General features: G+C 42.2%; 1 protein-coding gene across 2 annotated transcripts; it reads right to left on the bottom strand.

The window, feature by feature from the left end:
• Positions 1–24,676, bottom strand: CCDC25 (coiled-coil domain containing 25). 2 transcript variants are annotated; one of them, XM_038751716.1, is made up of 9 exons: positions 24,593–24,676; positions 17,588–17,635; positions 13,946–13,985; positions 10,164–10,215; positions 8,841–8,916; positions 5,827–5,930; positions 5,394–5,596; positions 4,201–4,246; positions 1–852 (listed from the first exon to the last, which is right to left on the bottom strand). In XM_038751716.1, the coding sequence occupies exons 1-9, from the start codon at positions 24,615–24,617 to the stop codon at positions 823–825; spliced, it is 624 nt and encodes a 207-aa protein (XP_038607644.1). In that variant the 5' UTR covers positions 24,618–24,676; the 3' UTR covers positions 1–822. The 2 variants fall into 2 exon arrangements, with proteins under 2 accessions (XP_038607644.1, XP_038607645.1); XM_038751717.1 differs by lacking the exon at positions 17,588–17,635 and having other exon boundaries at positions 24,593–24,635.
• Between the last annotated feature and the right edge of the window lie 115 nt (positions 24,677–24,791).

The raw sequence follows: 24,791 nt of genomic DNA on the forward strand, positions 1-24,791 counted from the left end.
TTGAATTTTTCAGTATCCATTTCATTTTAATTTCATTTTTATTCTAGCATTTACAGGTGATGTGATATTGACCAACTGAGTTACAATACATTACCAATTTTCAGTTTGAACTTTGGTGAATTGGAGGGTGGTCTTTTAAAAAGAGTCACCCTTCAAGGTTTTTCTTATAGCCTCGGGGGTCCTAAAATGGCATCAACATGCCCCTCTCATATTTCAGACTGGGAGGTGACCTGTCAGTGGGCAAGAGCGGTCCCAGCACGCAGTCATCCACAGTGCTCAGCCCGGTCTACTGGGAAGAAGCTGGAGCCAAGCAATTTGCTCAGCTGAACGCCGACTCCTATTTCTCTCAGTTCAGTGAAATGTAAGCCCCCATCCCGAAAGCCTCTACAATCCCAAATCCCCATGTGCATTTCATTTCTATTCCTGGATGCCCTCCTTTCATTTCCTTCTATCATTAATACGTTTTGTGACACGCTGGAGAAATATTAAAAGAATTGAGGCAGTCTTTGAGGACATTTGCTTTCTGGGAAATACTAAAGCAGTACAAACACTTCCCTGAACCGGTCAGATTAGAAAACCCATCCCAAAAGCGAGCCCCAGCTAACTCTCACGAAGACCCATGACACTTGTTCTTCTGGCAAAAACACATCTTAGTTCCCTTCAGTTCCAGGCCATCTCCAGGCTCCATGGCACACACCTGGAAATTTAATGCCAGTCCAAGAGTTTGCAAATCTTCAAAGTCTGTTGAATTTTTATAAGTTTTTTTTTTTAGCATTTGGAGCACATCTGATAACGTCTGGGTCTGTCCAAGTTCAAATGAGTCTACATGAACTCATCTGAGTCATTGCCATCCTGTGAAAAGAAAAGCGAAAACATTATTCATTCATTCATTCAATCGTATTTATTGAGCGCTTACTGTGTGCAGAGCACTGTACTAAGCGCTCGGGAAGTACAATTTGGCAACATATAGAGACGGTCCCTACCCAACAGTGGGCTCACAAGTAAATTGAGCACCGAAGGAATTCCAAGTGCAGGTACAGAACATTTTCTCGGGTCCACTTTTCTTTCCCTGAATGGAGTAAAATAAATGAAACCAGTAGAGGCTATTTCTGAGACAATTCAAATGTTCTGTATAGTTCCAAGGAGCCAAAGACTAAGTTTAGCAGTCTTTGCTTCTCTTCCTACCCCAGTTTTTCCTTGCCTTTTTCAGTTCTTTTAGTATTCAGAACTGGAGGACGGGCATGGAAAGGAAGAGGCCTGAAATAAGAACTTCCAAAGATGGCATCTTACCTTATCTACAGAGAAATCACACCTCATTGAAAGTCAGCTCAGCACTCCCCACACTGCTGTATATGAACTCACGTGAAATTCTCCAGTCAGAATTTCAATGCATGTCAGCCCAAATGTGTTAGTTCTGTGCTAGCTGCAAGACTATGGATTGTTTTGTGCTTCTGACACCACAGACTAAGGCAATGGATGCCTTTTCCAAATGGATATCATAAATCAAAACATAAAAACTTACTACGGACGATTTTCTTATTTTAACCTTTCTTTTTGTATTTTCAATACAATGTACTTCTAACAGTTCTTTTGAATGTAGATCCTAAATGCTCTGATGACCAATTTGCATGGTCATCCAGACCCCTGTGGCCCTCCATCTACTAAATCAGATCCATCTCCAGAGTAAAGGCCACCTTCACCAATTTAAGGAGGTGGCCTCTACCTTTCAGCTGAACAGAAGACCCAAAACGGTGTTCTGGTGCCTACAAGGGAGCTCAGGTCCTAAAGCTTGAGGTGGCAAGGGGCTCAAACTCCCGAGGCCTGGTGGGGTGCAGGTTCTCTTCTTTCCTTACCTAGAGTGTACTATGGCATGGGAAAGCCCTGACCACCCACCCTGCCACCTCGGTACCCCCTGGGAGCTCTTCTGGGTTATCCTGAAGACTAAACTCCCGTCAAAATCCCACTGTAGCTCAGGAGGGGCGGTGGCTTTGCAATTTAGCAATGCAGGATGATGAACCCCACAATTCTCTACATCTTTCCATGGCAGGCTGCCACTTCCCTTTATCACTAATTTCCATCCCTCCCTTCAGAAATCTGTTCTCTTACACAACTGTGAACTGTGAATGGACCTTTTGGCAACTGTTTTGATGGCAAAAAATTTACAACTACAAGACAGGCAGGCATAAGAAGCTGATCTAGGAAGGACAATGTTCATTAAACCAAAGTAACACAAGATCAAGAGGAAGAAAATAAGACAGAAAAGTAAACTTTTGGGGTATGTTTTAATAATAATAATAATAATAGCATTTATTAAGCACTTACTATATGCAAAGCACTGTTCTAACGTTAGGGAGGCTACAAGGTGATCAGGTTGTCCCATGAGGGGCTCACGGTCTTCATCCCCATTTTACAGATGAGGTAAATGAGGCCCAGAGAATTGAAGTGACTTGCCCAAAGTCACACAGCTGACAAGTGGTGGAGCCGGGATTTGAACCCGTGATCTCTGACTCCAAAGCCCGGGCTCTTTCTACTGAGCCATGCTGCTTCTCCGTGGCCGCTTCTTCCTTTCATAAACTCATCTACTCATGAAATGCATCTCATAGTCAGAGATCACTGTGATGGGGGTGAAGAAAATAAATGGAGAAGTCTTCTTAGGTTTCTATGCCCCATGTGTTCAGCAGGAACCAGATTACCTCAGATCTCCCGAGGATATGGAGTAGCGGGAATAGAGAGTAAGTTTACTCAATTCAATGCTTTTCTGGCAAGCTGAAATAGATTTCAACCTGGTGCAGAGACACAAACTGACAACACATGTGTCAGAGAGGAAAGGGTTGAGAGGAGGGGAGGGATAACCATTCTGAACTCAGTAAATTCCACTTCCTGCATGGAGTCTTTCAGCATCTGTCCCTAATCTGATGCTATTTGCATGCATATTAAAAGCTCCAGAGCAGCTCTGGGTAGAGCACCCAATATTTTTTTTATTCAATAATGCTTAGAATGGGAAGGGATGTTTGGGTCCCCAAACATTCTGGAAGCCAGATTCTGATTAAAGCTACAGGAAAACATTAAACTTCATCAAACAACAATGTTGAGTTTGGGGGTAGGGTGGGCCAGTTTGTCCACATCAGAGAGAGGAAACTTCTACAAAGGCTGGGCTAGACATGCACACAGGTGGGGGTAGGGTGAGTTATTTTCTTGGCTTTTTTGACTTCTCAACAAAGGACTGAACAGGTCTATCCTAAAGTTACCTTTCTGGCAACAAAAGTGTTTAAAAAGCATCTTGCTGAATTCAGATGGTTTGGGTCTCACCTTTACAAAGGCAGCAATGGGAAAATTACCCTGCTCTTTACTGTGCTAGACTTTGGAAAGTCATTTGGATATTCAAAAGTATTTAAATCCTTTCCAAAACAGATCCTTAAGAAAACCTAATACTTATAAACCTAATGCACTATAAAATCTGTTTCAGTCCATCCTCCTTACTACAACAACCACTTTTACCATTTCTGGCAAAAAAATTTTCAAATTGGTCACCATTTGGCAGCTTTAAAGAGGTTCTGAGAAACGCTGTCCTTAAGGGATTTTCTTATTTTCTGTCAGGATTAGAGTGGTACTTCGATTCTAAACTTCTGGGTGGCAGGGATCATGTCTAATACCTCTGCTGAACTCTTCCAAGCACTTAAGACAGTGGTCTACCCAGAGTAAGCGCTCAAGAAATACCCTGGTTAAACTCATTGATTAAGAATGTAGGCAGTCCACCCAGCCTGGTATTTCCTATCCGACACTGGCAATAGGACCTGTGAAGGAGTGTGGGATCTGCACTCCTCTAATCCCTTTTCAAGTGTTATATCGTAGTAACCTGCCTAGCCTTTCCCTTTCTAGCCCTAATATTTCCTGTAGTAACCCAACATGTATTCTTTGGCATAGCAAAGAAAGAACAGAAGAGACTCTAAGTCTGTTTACAGTCTGTGGCCTGCTTAAAAATATACTTTAATGAAATGAAGTTTTAAATGGACCTGCTTTCATAAGGGTCACCCTGGATTTCTAGGCTTTAGTTATCAGTGATTGAATGTGATTTAGAGTCTATGCAGAGTGTGGCAGGAGGGCTACGCTTTGGGCACTGTTACATATTGCACACCTGTGCTGGGATCGGTTTTCCATAAGATCACTTTACCTCCCCTTTAGGAAGAAGTTTGAACATACCTGGTTTGACGACATATTCTCAGACTTCATTAATGAAGAATAACTCCTAGACGAGAGATCATCAAAGAAACAAGCTGAAAAATGCACAGTATAAAGGCACACACACACAGTAAACATACTTTCAGCATGCATTTTTTTTTTAAAAAGGGCTTAGAACTGTTGACCTCCAGGTTGAACACAACTAGGGTAGGTTTTCTCAATGATTCTGCTTTAGAAAGAAGGCTTTGAACAGCTAATTGATGATGACAGGGGGAGGATGTCTCCCCACGCCAAAAACATTTCCAATAGCTGCCCGCCCATCACCGCATTAAGTAGAAATCCTGACCGTCGGTTCAAGGCACGCCATTGACTTTCTCCCACTACTCATCCTCTCGCTTCTCCCACTACGCTTCAGACTGCACACACTCATTGTGTCTAGTTCTTGTCTCCCCTGCCACCCATCTCTTGAGAAGCAGCGTGGCCTACTGGATAGAGCGCAGGATTGTGTTCTAATCCTGGCTCTGCCACTTGCCAGCTGTGTGACCTTAGGCAAGTCACTTCTCTGTGCCTCAGTTACCTCAAATGTAAAATGAGTACTGTTCCAAGTTGCCCAGTCTCCCAAAGCAGGTATTCAATGACTACTGATTAATTTGGTCAGGCTCACCTTATCTTTTTCTAACCTAGACCTCTTAAGCACTTTGCTATCACCCCAAAACAACTGTGTCTGCAACCACCTACAATTTATTTAGTTTATTTAAATGTGTGTCTCCCCATTTAATGTGTATGCTCCTTGTGGGCAGGGATCTTGTCTACCAACTCTATTGTATTTGTTCAGAAACTTCTCTGCAAACATCGAGTGCTCAATAACTACCACTGACTGATCTTACTGTTTGCACTCACTGTGGTTGACTCCTGTGGAAAGAGCACGGGCTTTGGAGTCAGAGGTCATGGGTTCAAGGTCCTGCTCTACCAATTGTCAGCTGTGTGACTTTGAAAAGTCACTTAACTTCTCTGTGCCTCAGTTACCTCATCTGTAAAATGGGGATTAAGACTGTGAGCCCCCCGTGGGACAACCTGATCACCTTGTAACCTCCCCAGCGCTCAGAACAGTGCTTTGCACATAGTAAGTGCTTAATAAATGCCATCATTATTATTATTATTATAACATGTGGCAGATGCAGGTGCTGATGCCCCACCCTACAGCTAAAACTCACCTAAGTTCATCCATTTCCTTCTTCTTCTTCATTTCTTCTTTCTCTTTCCTTTTCATCTCTTGGATCTGGGCTTTTTTTTCATTCCTTTCCTCTCGGTCCCGGGATTCCTTCTCTGCTGCTAGGTCTGGGAATCGCTCCACTTTTGTCTTTTCCAGGCGGTTAAGAATCTCATTCACTTTTTTCTCCACAGTCACAATTTTCACCTTTGGAAAGGAAGGAAGAGGGACAGTTGGATCCTTGGCAATACATTATTCACAGTAATGCAGGGGAGGGGCAGGGGTCTTTCCAGCAGGTCCACACTAAGAGTACATTTGGTCAGTTCCAATTGAAAGCTCCCTTTTGGCCACATGCCACATGGCAGCATGTGAAAATGATGGGGCACTATACACAAGAACCCAGAGTCCAGCTCCTTAAGTGGGTGCAAAACACTTACATCCTTCTGCCTGTGAAAGCCTATCTGTCCCACATCCATGTCAGCTGTTTTCTTCAGATTAGACCAGGGCGTATATACCACATTAATGTTGTTCATCTTGCAGCCTGCCAAGAGAGATTTTCTTCAGCATGTGGGCTGGAGACTGGGCAATGTTAAGAAACAAGGGCACCCCCCATGCCAAGTCCCTTGGCTAACAACACCAGTTTTCTTGCTGCCTCACTGCCAGAGCCATCCCTAGAGGGGTGAGGGTTGTGAGGCCCGTGACAATTAACCTGGTGCAGGTACAGAAGGGCAGAGTAGAAGTTCATCTATAAATCTCTTGCCCCAGACCATGGTCCAATCTTGTGGATGTCCCCCCCTCATCTCTATACCTCTCCTAGTGGGGATCAGAAAAGCTCTAGGCCTGACCCTTCCTGGTGAGTTGGCCTCCAGAGAGCTCCTGCCACATGGGGAGGTGAGGGGATGGAAGCAGGAGACAGCTTGAGCCCCTAAAATCACCTTGTTCCACCCTCCCATCAGCTTGTGGTAGGGCAGCTCTTCAACGGCTGAGCCCAGTGGACAGTGCGGACAGAGGGAAGGCAGAGGGTGGGTAAGGGAGTTTAAAAGCAGAACTTCTGCTCACTAAATCCGCCCTCCCCAACCCATACCTTCACTCCTGGTAAGCAAGCCTTTGGGGAGCCAATAACAATAATAATAATAATGAAGGCATTTGTTAAGTGCTTACTATGTGCAAAGCGCTGGGGAGGATACAAGGTGATCAGGTTGTCCCATGTGGAGCTAAGAGTCTTAATCCCCATTTTACAGATGAGGTAACTGAGGCACACAAAGTCACACAGCTGACAACTGGCGGAGCCGGGATTTGAACCCATGACCTCTGATTCCCAAGCCCGTGCTCTGTCCACTGAGCCACACTGCTTCTCTGTTCTCTGCTTCAATACCACAAGGTGAAACAAAAAAGTCCTGGGAATTAGGTCTTAGGCCTGAACTACTCTCACAGGCTCCGATGTCCTGCTCATAGGAGGAATGGGACCCCTACGGCAAAGGGCTTGGGCCATGATTGGCCTTACCCTAGGTTTAGCTGCCTCTCTATTCTGTACTTCTCATGCTCCTAGTAAAGTGCCCTGCATCATTTAGGTAGGTACTTAAAAAATACTACTACTACTACCACCACTACCACTACCAGTTTTCTTTAAAAGGTAAGGAGGAAGGAGAGGGAGCCCAACATATGGAATAAAGTTTGGTTTGGGGGCTCCCCACTGTGGACAAGAGTTCCTTTCTCTCCCTTTTAATTGGAGACTGGAGCATCGGCAGGGAGAGGATAAGCATGAGAGACTAAAAGGATAAAGCACAGAGCTGTTTTAACGTACACCAGCTATGGTTTCATTCAAAGAGGGTGGCTGGAAAACAGAACAAAAAATAAAACATGGGAAGGAGAGATGAGGATCTGGGAGAAAAATAGGGTAAGGTTGTCGATTCTATTTGAACACTGACACACTGCATTTGAAATTTTAGAAAAGTCTGTTTCTATTAATGAAATTAAATGAGGGGGGATTTCCTAAAGTTCCAAGCCCCTTACAAGGAAGTTTAATAGGGGCCCAGCAGGATCTAGAAGGCAACTGTTCTGCCTCTGGGCTCCTCAGCCTAGATATGTGCTCTCGCCATTGCGAGAATCAGGGTGGTCTAGTGGACACAGCACGGCGGGCCTGAGAGACAGAAGGACCTGGGTTCTAATCTCAGCTCCACCACTTGTCTTCTGTGTGACCTTGGGCAAGTCACTTAACTTCTCTGGGCCTCAGTTACCTCATCTGTAAAATGACGATTAAGACTGTGCGCCCCACGTGGGACATGGACTGTATCCAACCTCATTAGCTTGCACTTATCCGAGTGCTTAGAACGGTGTCTGGAACTGTTCACTTAACAAATACCATTAAAAAAAACAACAAAAAAACCCAGTGACTCCAGCTCTTTCCCCCTCAATTCTACTTTTCCCTCAATTCTTCTCTGGTCTCCTCCAACCTCCAAATTGTGTGTCTTTCGAGCACGACCTCCTACCAATTCAACCTCTTTTTCTCTTCCTCCCCCCAAAGCTCAGGTCCCCCTCTGGTTTACACTTCTAACTCTGCTCTCGCCAACTCTTCCCCCAGCTCACTCTTTCCTCCGTTGTATTTATTTCCTCCAGTTTACTGCAGATTTCCACTCTGCCCTCAACCTTTACACAGACCTCAGTTCAGTAGGCTTTGGAAATCTGCTAGAGGAACACTTAATGCCATTCAGCATGTTAAGCTTTGGCTTAGAAACAGAGATTGAGCAAATCTCCACCTACCAACAAATATTTAGATAATATTTTTCTTCTGAAACAAACCTGTACACCATTTGGCTCTGTAATTTAAATTTTAGATGCAGTGCATTTTCATCTATTGGAGAGTGTCAGATTTTCTTAAGTGTTTCACCTTTAATTTATATCAAGGGCAATCGGTGGCATGCCATATTGCCGAGATTTGGAAATGTTTTCTTTGAAATATTATTTTTAAATCTTTCAAAAATCACAGTGAATCAACTCAACAGTTTCCCAATTCTTTGAACAACGAAAGCCTTACAGTGGCAAACTGGAAGCTGATGATGAAATGATGATGCCGGAAACATAAAACAATTCAAAGTCCTGTGTTCATCTCCCTCTTGACTCAATGCTTCTAAACATCTCCTACTGAAGGATTTCAAAGAGATCTTTGGAATCTTCCTTCCAAGAGTGAGGGACACTGAGTTAAGGAGAGGGTCCAGGTGCAGGACTAACTGAAAATGCTATTCTTGGTTTCCAGTATGAAAACGATGGAGAAGCAAAATAGGCAATTTTTTATGGAACAAACCGGGAAATGGCCCCTCCAATCTTAAGTGGCTCAAGCCAGAAGACACATTCTTTAAACAGAATAAGCCTTGACCTGACAGATGGCATCACTATGAGATCACCTGATTTTTCCCCCTCATTCCAGGAATGACAAGTGCCTACGACAGATTACCTTGAATGCTATTGGCCTTCACAAGATGTGCACAGTCAATTAGCACTTCTTTTGGTATGTCTTCCATCGTCTCTCCCTGAAACATAAGAGCAAACGCTTGATTTGATCACATCAACATTTGGACACTCACAGGATGGATGGGATTTGACAGTGCAGCACTTTATGAAAAGAGGGGAAGTGTTTAAGGGGAAGTGTTTTGCTGGTTTGGGCTCAAACTATAAAATTAACTTGGGATACAATCCTGGACAGTGAGTTATTATAATAACGATAGTATCTGCGAGGTATTTTCTACATGCCACTTTACTAAGCACTTGGGCAGATACAAGATAATCAGATCAGACATAGTCCCTGTCCCACAAGGGACTCAAGGTCTATTCTAAAAGACAATCACTCAAAATCTAAGATTGATGGTCAGGTATGGTATTCAAGATAGCAAAGCTGTACAAATCAATCATTCATCTTCCGTCTTTTTGACCCTTCTCACAAAACCAAGAGAAGGAATTACTATTTACTAACTGAATTTGCCAGTTTAAGCTTCTCTGATGTTTACACATGCCACACCGCTCATGGAGGTTAGGCATGCACTGCGGCAGACTGGTAAATGCCTAGATTCCAATGTCAAGGCTTTCTTTTTTTTTTTTAAGCTTTTTGGACGATTTTCAAAAAGCTCATGTTTTAATTTTAGAAGTCCAATAAAAACAGATGAAGAACTTCATAAATAAATGGTAAGGGATTTAACATGCATGTAGGTGTGTATGTAAGAACCAAAAATACTTTTAAAAGGGCATCTTTTATGTAACAAGAAGGGAGACAGCTGGACTGCTTGATTGGTTATTTCTTTTCTCCTTCCTCTGGGATGTGAAAAAGGATCTGGAGGAGTCGGAAAGAAAAATAAAAGCCCAAAGGCGTTTAAATTTAAAGTTATTTTAAACATATGTATAGAGGTTATAAATCAATCAATTAATGGTATTTATTGAGCATTAAGTCTCTAGACAGTAAGTTTGTCCTGGGCAGGGAATGTGTCTGTTTATTGTTGTACTGTAGCCTCCCAAATGCTTAGTACGGTGCCCTGCACACCGTACAAATAAAACTGAATGAATGCATGTACAGCCTACTGCACTAAGTGTGTGGAAGAGTACAATACAGTCAGTTGACATGATCCCTGCCCTCGAGGACCTTACGGTCTAGCGGATCAATATATAACTTATGCAAAAACATTAAATTTCGGCACACCTGAAAGGAAGAGGACATGGATGTTAGCACTCTTCAGCGGTTACGTCTGGAAAAGAGCCTACTTTAAAAAAGTCAGAACTGACTTGTTACCTTATGTAGCCGGAGGTACACGTGAGCTGAAGAGAGTTTATCCACATGAAACCTTTAAAGGAGAAAAGAATAACCTTTAACCAAAGGGAAAAGAAGACCCTTATATCTGAAACCTAGGTCGGGCCCATCCATTTATGTGCTTGAGCCTTATACAACTGGTTGTGAGCAGTTTGGCAAGGGACAGTCACTATCTGGAAGGTGGGAGGAAGAGGGGTGACGGCATCAGTGGCCTGTTTTGTCTTTTTACCCTTGCATCTGTTCCCTTTCTCAGAAGCATTTTTTTTTCCTCCTCAATATTTCATTTGGCTTTTACTATATTAAGGTCCAGCTAAGAGGTGGCATGTTGGGCAGTACTGGGTGCTAAATATGGTGGGGGGACTGTGGGCCAACTGTCATGAGTGTGGGTTTCTCTTTGAAAAGCCTGAGGGCAGAGGTGCCTAATACAGACGACATGACTCGGAGGCAGGCTGGGTCTACAGAAGCATAATTCATTAACCAAATAAAAAAAAAGGGTAGAACAGCTGACAATTCCATTTGTGGATTATCCTTTCCTCCTCCTTCTTCCACTTTGCAACCCACTAGCACTTCGCCCACTGCTGAGTAGGGACCGTCTCTATATGTTGCCAACTTGTACTTCCCAAGCGCTTAGTACAGTGCTCTGCACACAGTAAGCGCTCAATAAATACGACTGATTGATTGATTGATTCCCCCAGAGGGAGGAATAAAAAGAGCTGAATAGCCAGTCAATTTGGCACCGGTAAAGTACCTGGTGAAACTACTATCTGAAATGAGGTTTGGGGATTATCTGTGGATTTCAAAGACCGTACTAGTCTACTTTGCCATTTCCATGGGTAATAGAGCATTGACTAAAGAGGTAAAGAAAATCAAGAATCTAAAAATGAATTAGGAGAAATTTTAAACTCTGGTTAATCGTATTCAAGCCACAGGAGAGCTCAGTCTAAACAATATTTAGTGGCTGTCAATCTATACCTAGTGGCCTTGAAGGAAATACAGTATTTACTTTCACAATTGCTCCACTTTTTGGCATAACTCTTATAATGAAAATAGGGTTATGGCAGTTATTTGTGGCCACATAATAAAGTCTAGCAATAAGTGCAGGGCAGAAGAAAAGAAAAGAAACGGGGAAAGGGGAGGAGAAGGAAGAAAAAAGTAAGAGGGTACTTGAGTCTGTGCCTCTATACTATTGCATTTCCCCAAGGGTGGCATAAAATGAGTGCTCAATGAATTAACACCTCTCCCACCCCACCCTCATTACCACCACGCTCTTCTCCTCTTTCTGCCGAGGAGCACGGCCTTTTCAAAGAGGAAACTTTCTTCCTCCATCTGAAGGGTTCTCCTGTTGACACTTTTCCTCTTCCTACCCCAAGCTTACACTCCCCTCGCTGCTTACAATTATGTGGGACCAAAGAAAAACAAGAAACAACCACCATTTGTTTCCTCAAAAATCAGAGTGGGGGAAATTGTGTGGTTGAGGGCAATAGGTGAAGAATTTTCATTTTGGTCCCCATTCCTCAGCACTGCCTTTACAACACAGTGAATACTAGGTGTTACCATGCCCTCTTCTCCCCTCCTCCTCCACTGCACCTCTTCCCAGAGGCAGACTCAGTTCTACCCTGGATATACATATGAGTCTGGAGATCTGCTGGCCTAAGAGTCTGCCCTCCTGGAAGAGTCCTGGGTCAGCCCTACAGAGGCCTCCTAGGAGTTTGGTTGGTTCCAGAACCAGCTGGGGACTAGCGGTTCAGGGCTTGGGACTGCCCCGGATTGAACCAAACCCCCTAATTTATCCAAGAATTGACTTCGACACTTGAGTCAGTCCTAGAACAAAGCTTTTTGAGGAAAGAACCTTTAGGCTGACAATGAGTCACGTTATGGCTAAGTCCCAAGTCACTTCGGACCAGAGCAAACCCCCAAATCCAAGCCGCTATTGGCTTTCACCCTTGGAATTAGACTTTTGGGGCGGTGATGAGGGGAGCCCATCCATCTCAAACAGTACCTGCTAATTCCTTATGAGTCAAATGGCTTTCAAAGTAATGTGGAGACACACAATGGCAAACGTTCAACCACTCATTAAGGAGAGTGCCATACAGACCAGCACGAAACTAAAAATCATGCTTCATTTTCATGAGAAAAGCCTGCAAAAGGTGAAGGAAATGACAATAATGGTTGGTAAATATTGTCATTTTACCCACACAAATGGTAATACAGAGATTTGTTCTACACATCTCTTTTTGCTCTCATTTGGACAATTTCTAATTAGTAATGCTGAGAGGAGAGTTCAGTTCTACTTCAATCATTTCCCAACCTCTCCACTGAAACCACGAATAGGAGTACCCCATGGTGGGCTACAGGGCTGGTGGCTTAAAATCTCCTGCTTTCCACTAAGCATGATTCTTATTACACATAATCACATCCTAACAAAAGGCTGATGGCAATAAGTGAAAAATGCTGTCAGAAACCAAAGTTGAAATTTCATTACATCTTGGCTGAATAAGTTTCCACACTCTTATTTTTTCTATTCATTTCATAGATGGCTACATGTGTGTAATACTGTACCATTTAAGGAGACCCTCCACAGAGTGGCAGATTATAGGGGTTCTTAGGGGGGTTTTTTTAAGGCAAATTTTAGGGGTTGGCAATTTTGTAGTTGTGACTCTTTATTGTTCTGAAACTCCACTTCCCCACATATTTCTGATCTGAACTCTCACCCGAATCAGCTGGAAAACCACCCTGACTACCACCCGCAAAATGGAGGCTGTTTCTTGAGGCAGCGCCTGTCCAAATTTCGACTCTCTCCCTCCAGTTTGCATGCTGACTCGGACAGGAGGACAAGACAGAATTGGCAATCAAAATGATCATAATAAATATTTGCTATGTTTGGATGGTTCAGGTGACCTCTGCTTGTTTGGAATATGTAACGCTGAAATAAAAACAGACCCATTCTGACTGTCAGGTGCGAGAGCATAGGGTACTTAATAGGGCAAGACCAGGGAATGAAATGATTAAGTAGCAGAGGTGAGCCTACCCCTGAAGTAATCAATTTAATGTTAAATTAAACCCTGGATCAAAGAGGTGCTAACTTCTACCAGAAAAACAAAATAGAAGAAAAAATTTTTATGAGGCAGCCACCCACATTTTAGGCTTAGCAAAGTTAGCCACATATATAGCAGTGCCAAACATAGTGAAAACTCAATGATCCAGCATGGGCAGGACTGAGGTAAGCCTGGACAAGTAGATTTCTGAATCACCGATTTTTTCTATTTTTTCTGAAGGATGGGTACAAGGGAGAAGATAGCATCTAAATGAAATGACTAGAGAGTACTAGGGCATGACTTGTACGTACCCGTAATGTCCACTTGTCAAAAATGAGAGGAGTACCATAAGTACAACACTCCACTCTGCTGCATGCTATTGAAATTACTACGTGATAGTAAAATTTTTAATATTTTCTTTTTACCTCTAGTATTTAGGTGTGTACAGAAGTACAATACTGTGCATCTTTGAACATGGACAGATACAAATGGACCCACATAATAATAATAATAATAATGGCATTTATTAAGTGCTTACTATGTGCAAAGCACTGTTCTAAGCAATATGTTCTATATATGTTCTATATATGTGTATAATATGTTCTATATATGTTCTACCCACATATACATTTATACTACAGATAAAAATTCCATTGGGCCCACCAAGTGTGGGAAAGTCTGGAAGCAATCCAAATATAAGCATCTTTACTGAACCAGGCTGACACTTACCAAATATCTTCTGGCCACCCATACTTAATCAGATCTTCATCTGTAGGGAGATACAACAGAATGGAAAAAAGATAAGAAAAGAAGTTCAACAAACAAATGTCCATAGAGAATGTCACTAGACCACAGCTGAGCTCACGATATTCAAAAGCATTCCTTGATTTATGACAAAGCATTCAATATGGTAGTATGACCAATGGTCTAATAGGAATCACTTCCACCATCATTTTTTTTAAATGACAAGAGTGAAATCCCACCTTAAAATGACTTTTTAATGAAGACATTTTTGGGAAAGGAGGGGGAAGAGGCAGTGATCAAGCTTAGAAGCTTATTCAACACCCTCCAACCGCCCCCCACCCCTCCTTACCCCAGTTAATGGAAAGGACTAGCACTGGAAGCAATAAGAAATATAGCCAAAGGCCCCAAGATAATAGAAATTTTTATAACATTTTATATAACCGGAATATTTATCATTGTTGGCAACATCAAAAGCGGGCATTTCCATGTGAATGTTCAGGTTTCTGCCTAAAGCATTTAAAACATTTCCTGGTAGTTTCGGATTGTGAGCCCACTGTTGGGTAGGGACCGTCTCTATATGTTGCCAACTTGTACTTCCCAAGTGCTTAGTACACAGAGTAAGCTCTCAATAAATGCGACTGATTGATTGATTTAGCTGGCCAAAAAGATTGAGAAGAAACTGTTCAAGGATAATAATGATATTCTGAATATTTGGCACCTCACTGAACTCATTTCCTGAGAAGCAGCGTGGCTCACTGGAAAGAGCACGGGCTTTGGAGTCAGAGTTCATGGGTTCAGATCCCGGCTCCGCCAATTGTCAGCTGTGTGACTTTGGGCAAGTCACTTCACTTCTCTGGGCCTCAGTTCCTTCATCTGTAAAATGGGGATTAAGACTGTGAGCCCCCCATGGGACAACCTGATCACCTTGTAAACTCCCCAGTGCTTAGAACAGTGCTTTGCACATAGTAAGCACTTAATAAATGCCATTATTATTATTATTATTATTATTATTATTGTTATTATTATTATTATTTCCATGAAGCATCAAACCTGGCTCTTTGATGACGCCTGCTGGCAAACCGTTGACATAGCCAAGGATGCCTTCTGGTGGGAGGAGGTTGCATTTTGCAGTTGCTAAAGCCAAATGTCACCTACTAAAACACGGATGGGGATTGGTTCAATGGGGATGATTCAGGAGAATCAAGGACCGATTTGTAGCAATGCAAGGAAGCAGAGCAATGTCAAGATATTGCTGGCCCTCTCGATCCTGACGAAGGAAACGCCTGTACTGTGCCAAACCGGGTTAAGGGAAGGAAAGGCATGGGAGTGAACAGTGTGGGCACTGAACAAAGTACTTCTCTATACTTCTAAAGAGTCCATACGATCGATTTTGATTGCTCTTAGGGAAAGCACCACAGAGCCCACTGAAGCCTCACTGGGGAGCCTGAGAAACTGAATAGAGAACTAAAACAATACTTAAGAAGGGCCATATTTTCACAGTAAACAAGCTCAACAATTACGTAAAAGCACTGACTCCTCAACCCCGTGTCTCTGATCCCCTACAAAACATGATCAAAGCTCTTCTCCATCTTCCCCCTTTCCCTTAGAAACGCCCTTTCTTATGAGATTATAAGTTGCTTACAAGCAAGGAGACAGCATCTCTTTCCATAAGTTATCTAAATGCCTAGTGCAATGCTCTCCATATACAGTATACGTCCAAATACCGATGAAACTAACTCTTTCAACTGCCTGCCGATCCTTCCTATCTTAGTTCCATTAACCCAAGTGAGAATCTCTCCAACCCCTCCAAAGTTATCCTTGGTGACCCTTCTGACTGTGGCAGAGGGAGATGGAGCTGGCTCCAGAGGGGTTTCTCCATGCTGCAGGCCTCAGAGGAGATGGGGGGAACTAGGCTAAGGAAGGGAAATGATGCTTACTTGGAGAAGGGAATGGGGGTAAATCACAAAAGATGCTTTTATCATATACTAGGTTTTTCTTTCTAAACCTTCCCTAGCAATTTTTGCTGGATTACCTGCTGTCCTCTCTGTAGAATTCTGGTTACTTTTAATCCCTAAATGCAGTAATTTAAAACTTTCTGCTAGATCATAAGCTCGCTGTGGGCAAGGAAAGTGTCTGTTATATTGTTGTATTCTCCCAAGCGCTTAATACAGTGCTCTGCGCACAATAATATGATTGATTGGCTAGAAGAGGAGGCTTGCACACAAAGGGTTGTTATACGTGGTTCACTATCAAGTTCACACAGATATATGCCTTCAAAACTCTCAAAACTTTTATAATTTCTTAAATATCTAATCTAAAAAAGATTTCACAATTCAGGGCTAAAAATAGTCAAAAAATTGTGAGCTTTTGAAGTAATACTGCATTGCGTGCCACAGTACATAACAGAAGGTGCCCTTATGAGGAGGAGGAAGAAGATGTGTGTGAAACAACAAGCATGTTATGCTGAATTACATATGATTGAGCAGGAAAAATGAAGTGAAAGGGAAAAAGTGAGGGTAGGCAGGAGAGCTTGGGTGGGAAAAACCAAACTAGAAATAAAGAAGATAAATGAAAAAGTGACTCAGAGAGCTTGTCTTCTAAGTGGATCCAATGCAAAGTTGCCCCTGGATGCAACCATAACCCATCAAATAGTAACCTAGATTATTTTGACCTTCTCCAGGAGAATTCCTATCAAATAAAGGAAAGCCTTGCCAGAAGCCCTGAGCATAAAAAGTGAATCAAAATGGCCATCTTAAAGGTTGGGGAATAGTCAGTGTGGAGAGGTTAAAAAACAAAAACACTTCTAACTAGAACATCACTGATTTCAAAGTGTCTCCTGGACCCGGCCAGAAGCGAGTGGGCTTTTGGGGATAGGGAGAGTGTCCTGCCAGTAGTACAAGGAGTAATAGTGTTTATTAAATGGTTACTGAGAGCAGCGGGTGCACTGTACTAAGCATTGGGAGAGACATGGTCCCTGTCCCTCGGGGGGGCTCACAATCTAAGAGCCGGTGAAGGTGACCACAACTAGGGTACCACCACACTGCCTAGCATCTTGGGGTGCAGTAAATGAGATGTGGGGGGCTAAGGCTGCTGGCGACCAAAAGGACAGCAGACAGCAGAGATGGGGTGAGGCCGCAGTTCCTTTCCTTAAACCAGAGCTGAGCTCAGTTGCAACTTCAGCACTGGGAAGGCTCCATCTTTAGGCTCGGACATCAGCAGCACTGCTCAATCAGTCAATCAATCATATTTACTGAGTGCTTACTCTGTGCTCCCACTGGCCTCAAAAGTTGGGGGAGGAAGGGAGAGAGAGAGAGATTTACAGGGGTCGGGAGAGACAGAGAAAGAAAGTCTTAATCAGCTAAACAAAGCAAGCACACAGATTTGAATCAACACCTTGAACTGCCCTTGGAAATATAATAGAGTGGGAGCCTGCAATTGTGTGATCGAACTATCTAAGCAAAATGTGCAGGTCGACATTTTTTGACTGAAGTTTCTTTTAACTGTGAGGCTGACCTACCCAAGCAGTTGGGTTAAATAGATGTGAACACAATAAAAAGGGAGAAAAATTAAAATGCTATCGCTTACCTGCCGGAAATCCCAAAGAGTAAAATTATTTTTAAAACTTACTTTCATATTTGTCCTTTCCCATGTAAATGGTGTAAACAGATGAATCAACTAAGAAAATGAAAATACAAAAATGAAAATAAATTAAACCAAGATAACGCTGGCCACAGATAACACTTTTGCACAGTGAACACAGATGAAAAAGTTTTGGAAAAGTTGCACCGTTTTCTCGTCCATTTACTGTCCTTATTTGCACGATTAACTGACCATCTTTCCGAGTCAGGCATGACACTATTTTATTCAGTATTCTTTCTGGGTGTAAAAATTAGCTGTGAAATAAAAAGAAACTGGGTTTGAAAGCTATGAGACTTAGGCTAACTTGGGCCTCAAGCCCCACAGCTTTATTTTTAACTCGGGGAGACTCTGGAGAGGTCGGTCCTGGAACACATAAAGTCGGCTGAGGCTAATCCTGAAGTGGGCAGTGTTGGAGAGCTTTTGGGGAACATCATAATTTTAGGTTTGCAAACAACATATTTAAAAGTAATACCTTAAAAAATATATATATCAGATGCACTGAATTACTCTTTTGGAACCCCATGGAATGAGATTAGGTTTTTTTCATTAGAATATGGGCTTTAAAAATTATTTAGTCGGGTCACCACTAATTATGCTGTTTTTTCTCCAAGGGATTTATCAGAATACACAACAGCATATCCTTTTCCTCAGATCCCACTACAGCATCTTGCGGCGGTAAGAGCAATGGCATTTACTGAGCACTCACTGAGCAGAGGGGACGGATGGCACTAAGCCCTTGGGGAAGTACAATGCAAACAAGGACATGTTCTCTGCCCATAATGAGCCTATACACTAATGGGAGAAAACTGACTGATCCTTCCGTACACAACTGCAGAGGAAGGGCAAAAAGTAAATACAGAAGTACTAGAGGTGGGGGAAGTCTTTTAGCAGGAAGTGATCTGGACCTGATATTGTGTTTGACACAATATTTCAATCTGCTTTACCCACATGTGAGAACGGTCTTTATCAAAGCAACAAGAATTCTGCCAAATGTGCACTAGAGTATACGAATCCCAAACCTAGAGCTACAGTGTGGCTTAAATGAAGAAATCAAAAGTGGACTTTCCTTGTGGATTAATGTATTTGATTGCAAACAGGATCCAGAAAGTGCTGATATTCATTCATTCAATCGTACTTATTGAGTGCTTACTGTGTGCAGAGCACTGTACTAAGCACTTATAGACATAACCTAGAATCAGTAGGGCATTTACAGACATCCATGTTGTAAGGCTCTAATATGCAGGGCACTATAAAATTTAAACACAGAAGTCATGATCTCTGTCAATCTGAAGAGACACATGATGAGAAAGACATGTACCTGAGGTGACAAGACAGAGGAATCACATTTCAAATAAGAAATCTTAAAGGCCATAAACTCCAGATCCGATTTGTCATGACTACTAAAAGGCATTTTTGGGAAAATTGGGGAGGGGTAGAGAAGAAAGTCTTGTAGCAACATATAGATAGGTTCTTTATTTCCTGTGGCAAATGTCTGATCAGTTTCACAAAAATTAGACATCATTTCAACTCTCACAAGAGACCGCAGTGAGAACCAGTTTCTTGGGTCTTAGAGTGCCACACTAATTGGTCTTTTAAAAATTAGAGGTAAAGTGAGCTTTCTCCAGGAGATTTACTGCTCTAGTAGCCCCTGCTTTTACAATCTTCCTCTCTGGCCAACTTCCCTGCTCTGAGGGACGTTTGACAAGTAGATCCTGAGGCCATCGAAATGAACCTATTCTGGCTCATAGGTAAAACCATCAATTGAATTTAGAATCTGAATGACAGCTGGTTCAAGGCCTAGAACACCAATTTCACATGTTCACATTCAGAACTTCTTGGGGCCACGCAGTTTTAAATTAAAATAATTTTAATTATTTTTTTTAAAAGGAATGCTCTTCTTACTGGAAGTCAACCTCACATATTTGCCACCACCATGGAAAATAAATAGCATAATTTGTATGGAAATTTAAGTAAAAAAATAAACTACCGGTCTTAACCTTTCTGTCAGGCCCTTGATTAGGTTTTAATAAATTAAGATTGCATTCATGATGTAGAAAAAAGATTTCACAGTTGATTCTTACGACTAATTTACAAGTTAGTGAGTTACTAATAAGTGACAATATAACACATCCAAACAAGTATCTTTACTTTGCATGATAAATTGTATCTACTGAATTTTGTATAAGTAGATACAATTTATGATGCAAAATAAAGATACTTGTGTGGGCATGTATGTTTCTTGTCTTTTTTTAAATCCCTTTAAGGATCAAAAATAGCTCTGGACGATTCCTAACACTTCACCTAAACACAGCAGAGAGTTAAATTTCACAATTGCAAATTTTACTACGGAAGAGGTCAAAGGCAATATAATAAACACAGATGGGCTTCAAGATACTTCTGATTTTTGTAGCTCTGGAAATCAGAAACATCTTGAGGCTTGCAAAATCGTGAGGTTTAGTATAATGGGAGCAGGAAATAATAGGAAATGTACAAAGTTGTTTTCACAGCTGAAGAGGGGAAGAGGGAAGAATATCATCCACGACTCTGACAGGCATTTACTCACCCTCCTCTTCTAAGTTTGGACTGACTTATGGTGATCAAAGAGCTGACGGACATACTGAAAAATGGGCCACTAAAAGATATGGGGAGTAAAACAGGCAACTAAAGGGGCAAGCCTAGCAAAGTGGTTATGATTTAATGTCTGCAAGGCTGACTTCTAAATTTCAAAAACTAAAAAACATAATGGAAGAGGAACTGTTTAAGGGAATGCAAGACACATAATTCAGAACAATGGGATCAAACTAACCAAAAGCCATTTTCCTATCAATCACTAATATTTACTGAGCATCATCTGTGCACAAAATATTGTACTAAGTGCTTAACACTCTACAAAAGAAATAATAGACATAACCCCTCCCCTAAAGGTGATTTCATCCTAGCACTATTTATAACTCAAAACGATGTTTTTTGAGGGATGGGTGCAATGGTCACTCAAGGAAATTAAATCTGGTTATTACCCGTAAATTGCGGGGCCTGTGTAGCTAATGATCCACAGTAGTTTACTGGTGCAATTTAAATAGTGCAGCATTACTGTCATTTCTTCATTTCCTATCTTGAATGTTGCCTGTCTGGCATTGTGGCAATGCCATGGGACACCTTGATAAATAGTCCCGAGAGGTCAGGGAATGGAAATCATAGCTAGAATGGCATTTCAATCTAGGAAGAGACCCTATCAGGTTATCTTGGCACACTTCAAAAAAAAAAAATCATCCTAAATTAATTCAGACCCAAATACAGCTGCTTACTTACTCTTACTCGTGATTCTACTGCACTTGTCCATTCGTGTCACTTGTTTCCCCCGTTACATTTTAAATTGTTCATTCATCTCCCTGATCATGACACCCAATCAGCCACTTAAGTGCTAAACAGACATGCCTAAATAATAACATTTGCTTCCAGCGCTTAGAACAGTGCCCAGCGCTTAGAACAGTGCTGTGCACATAGTAAGTGCTTAATAAATGCCATCATTATTATTATTACAACTGGAGCTCTGCTTTAACTTTTTCACCTACATGTGGCAACTGTTATCTGTCTCCCCCATTAGTCTGCCACTTGTCTGCTGTGTGACCTTGGGCAAGCCACTTTACTACTCTGTGCCTAAATTACCTCATCTGTAAAATGGGGACTGTCAGTCCTACGTAGGACAACCTGATTACCTTGTATTTACCCCAGCGCTTATAACAGTGCTTGGCACATGGTAAGCGTTTCACAAATACCATCATTATTATTATAACAAATTTCTTGAAGGGGCTGTGTCTTTACTCCTTTTATAGAAAAGTGCTCTCCACACAGGAGGTGCTCAGTAAATGTTGTTGATGATGATGACAGAGAACCCATCTTTTATTTCTTTTGAATGTTTTCAAAAACCCTGTATGATCCTTCATAATCAGTAAGTATTCAATAAACACTATTGGTAATAATGATGAATACGCAAAGCTCCTTTTACTCAAGTCTACAGGGAAAGTGGTTAATAAGATGGAGGTGCAAGCAGTATGAGTGCCACAGAAGCCAGCAAAACAACAATAATGGTGATGATGATGGTGGTGTTATGTGTTAAGCACTTACTATGTGTCAAGCACTATACTAAGTGCTGGGGTAGGTAGGAGATAATCGGGTTGGTCACAGTCCCTGACCCTCACAGACTAGGAGGGAGAACGGGACTCAAACCCCCATTTTATTCACTCATTCAATCGTATTTACTGAGCGCTTACTGTGTGCACAGCACTGTACTAAGCACCTGGAAAGTACAGTTTGGCAACAGAGACAATCCCTACCCAACAACGGGCTATAGATGAGGAAACCAAAGCCCAGAGACATGAAATGGCTTGCCCAAAGTCACCCAGCAGACCAGTGGCAGAGCTGGAATTAGAACCAGGCCTTTTGACTCCCAGCCTGGGATCTTTTCAATGGGCCATGCTCAGTCCCAATCTTTCCCATCCATTAATAATGAATCTCAGAAATGCTCACCCCAAGCAATATTCAAAGATACAATAATAATAATTGTGGTACTTGTTAAGCGCTTACTATGTGCTAGGCACTGCACCAAGCGCTGGGGTGGATACCAAGCCAGTCCGTGTCCCACGTGGGACTCACATTCAATCCCGCCTCTGCTCCTCCTCCCCTCCCCATCATCATCATCATCATCAATCGTATTTATTGAGCGCTTACTATGTGCAGAGCACTGTACTAAGTGCTTCGCCCCACTCCCTCCCTCTGCTCTACCCCCTTCCCTGCCCCACAGCACTTGTGTATATTTGTACATATTTATTATTCTATTTATTTTATCAAGAATGTATACATACCTATAATGTATCTATTTTGATGCTACTGATGTCTACTTGTTTTGTTGTCTGTCTCCTCCGTCTAGACTGTGACCCCATTGTTGGGTAGGGATTGTCTCTGTTGGCGAATTGTACTTTCTAAGCGCTTAGTACAGTGCTCTGCCCACAGTAAGTGCTCAATAAATACGATGATTGAATGAATGAGTGAATGAATGAATCCCCACTTTCCAGCTGAGGGAACTGAGGCTCAGAGAATAACAATAATAATAATAATAGTGAGGAGAAGGAGAAGAAGAAGAAGATGGTATTTGTTAAGCACTTACTATGTGCCAAACACTGTTCTAAGCACTGGGGAGGTTACAAGGCGACCAGGCTGTCCCATGGGGGGCTCACAGTCTTAATCTCCATTTTCCAGATGAGGTAACTGAGGCACAAAGAATCAATCAATCAATCAATCGTATTTATTGAGCGCATACTTTGTGCAGAGCACTGTACTAAGCGCTTGGGAAGTCCAAGTTGGCAACATATAGAGACAGTCCCTACCCAACAGTGGGCTCGCAGTCTGAAAGGGGGAGACAGAGAACAAAACCAAACATACTAACAAAATAAAATAAATACAATAGATATGTACAAGCAAAATAAATAAATAAATAAATAAATAGAGTAATAAATATGGACAAACATATATACATATATACAGGTGCTGTGGGGAAGGGAAGGAGGTAATCAAATCAATCGTATTTATTGAGTGCTTACTGTGTGCAGAGCACTGTACTAAGAGCTTGGGAAGTATAAATCGGCAACATATAGACAGTCCCTACCCAACAGTGGGCTCGCAGTCTAAAAGGGGGAGACAGAGAACAAAACCAAGCACACTAACAAAATAAAATAAATAGAATAGATATGTACAAGCAAAATAAACAGAGTAATAAATATGGACAAACATATATACATATATACAGGTGCTGTGGGGAAGGGAAGGAGGTAATCAATCAATCAATCGTATTTATTGAGCGCTTACTGTGTGCAGAGCACTGTACTATGCGCTTGGGAACTACAAACTGGCAACATATAGAGACAGTCCCTACCCAACAGTGGGCTCACAGTCTAAAAGGGGGAGAGAGAGAATAAAACCAAACATACTAACAAAATAAAATAAATAGAATAGATATGTACAAGTAAAATAGAGTAATAAATATGTACAAACATATATACATATATACAGGTGCTGTGGGGAAGGGAAGGAGGTAATCAAATCAATCGTATTTATTGAGTGCTTACTGTGTGCAGAGCGCTGTACTAAGCGCTTGGGAAGTACAAGTTGGCAACATAGAGAGACGGTCCCTACCCAACAGTGGGCTCGCAGTCTAAAAGGGGGAAGACAGAGAACAAAACCAAACATACTAACAAAATACAATAATTAGAATAGATATGTACAAGAAGAATAAATAAATAAAGAGTAATAAATATGGACAAACATTAGGAGGCCTTCCCAGACTGAGCCCCTTCCTTCCTCTCGTCCCCCTCTCCATCCCCCCCACCTTACCTCCTTCCCTTCCCCACAGCACCTGTATATATGTATATATGTTTGTACAGATTTATTACTCTATTTATTTATTTTACTTGTACATATCTATTCTATTTATTTTATTTTGTTAGTATGTTTGGTTTTGTTCTCTGTCTCCCCCTTTAAGACTGTGAGCCCACTGTTGGGTAGGGACCGTCTCTCTATGTTGCCAACTTGTACTTCCCAAGCGCTTAGTACAGTGCTCTGCACACAGTAAGCGCTCAATAAATACGATTGATGATGATGAGGAGACAGAGAACAAAACCAAACATACTAACAAAATAAAATAAATAAAATAGATATGTACAAGCAAAATAAATAAATAGAGTAATAAATATGTACAAACATACATACAGGTGCTGTGGGGAAGGGAAGGAGGTAAGATGGGGGGGATGGAGAGGGGGACGAGGGGCAGAGGAAGGAAGGGGCTCAGTCTGGGAAGGCCTCCTGGAGGAGGTGAGGTGAGATGAGGGGGATGGAGAGGGGGAAATCTGAATGGCAGGGATTTTGGGGAGGGGGATCCCCAAGGCCCAAAGGAAGCACAACGGGGCCGAAGACGGCAGTTGGGGCCTCTCCTCCACTCACCATGGCTTGTAAAGTAGAACACCATATTGGCGACGGCTTCTCCTCAGGCGGGGAGCGCCCACCCAGCGCGCGCGAGCTACCCCCACCCCACCGGAAGTGACCTCACCCGGCTTCCGGCGGACGCCGGGCGCGGCGACGGGCTCCAGGCCCCCCGATCGCCATCTTGGTTTCGGGCAAACGGGGAAGTGGGCGGGCGGGC

The sequence above is a fragment of the Tachyglossus aculeatus genome, chromosome 9 (assembly GCF_015852505.1).
Source record: "Tachyglossus aculeatus isolate mTacAcu1 chromosome 9, mTacAcu1.pri, whole genome shotgun sequence".
In the NCBI taxonomy this organism is placed as follows: Eukaryota; Metazoa; Chordata; class Mammalia; order Monotremata; family Tachyglossidae; genus Tachyglossus; species Tachyglossus aculeatus.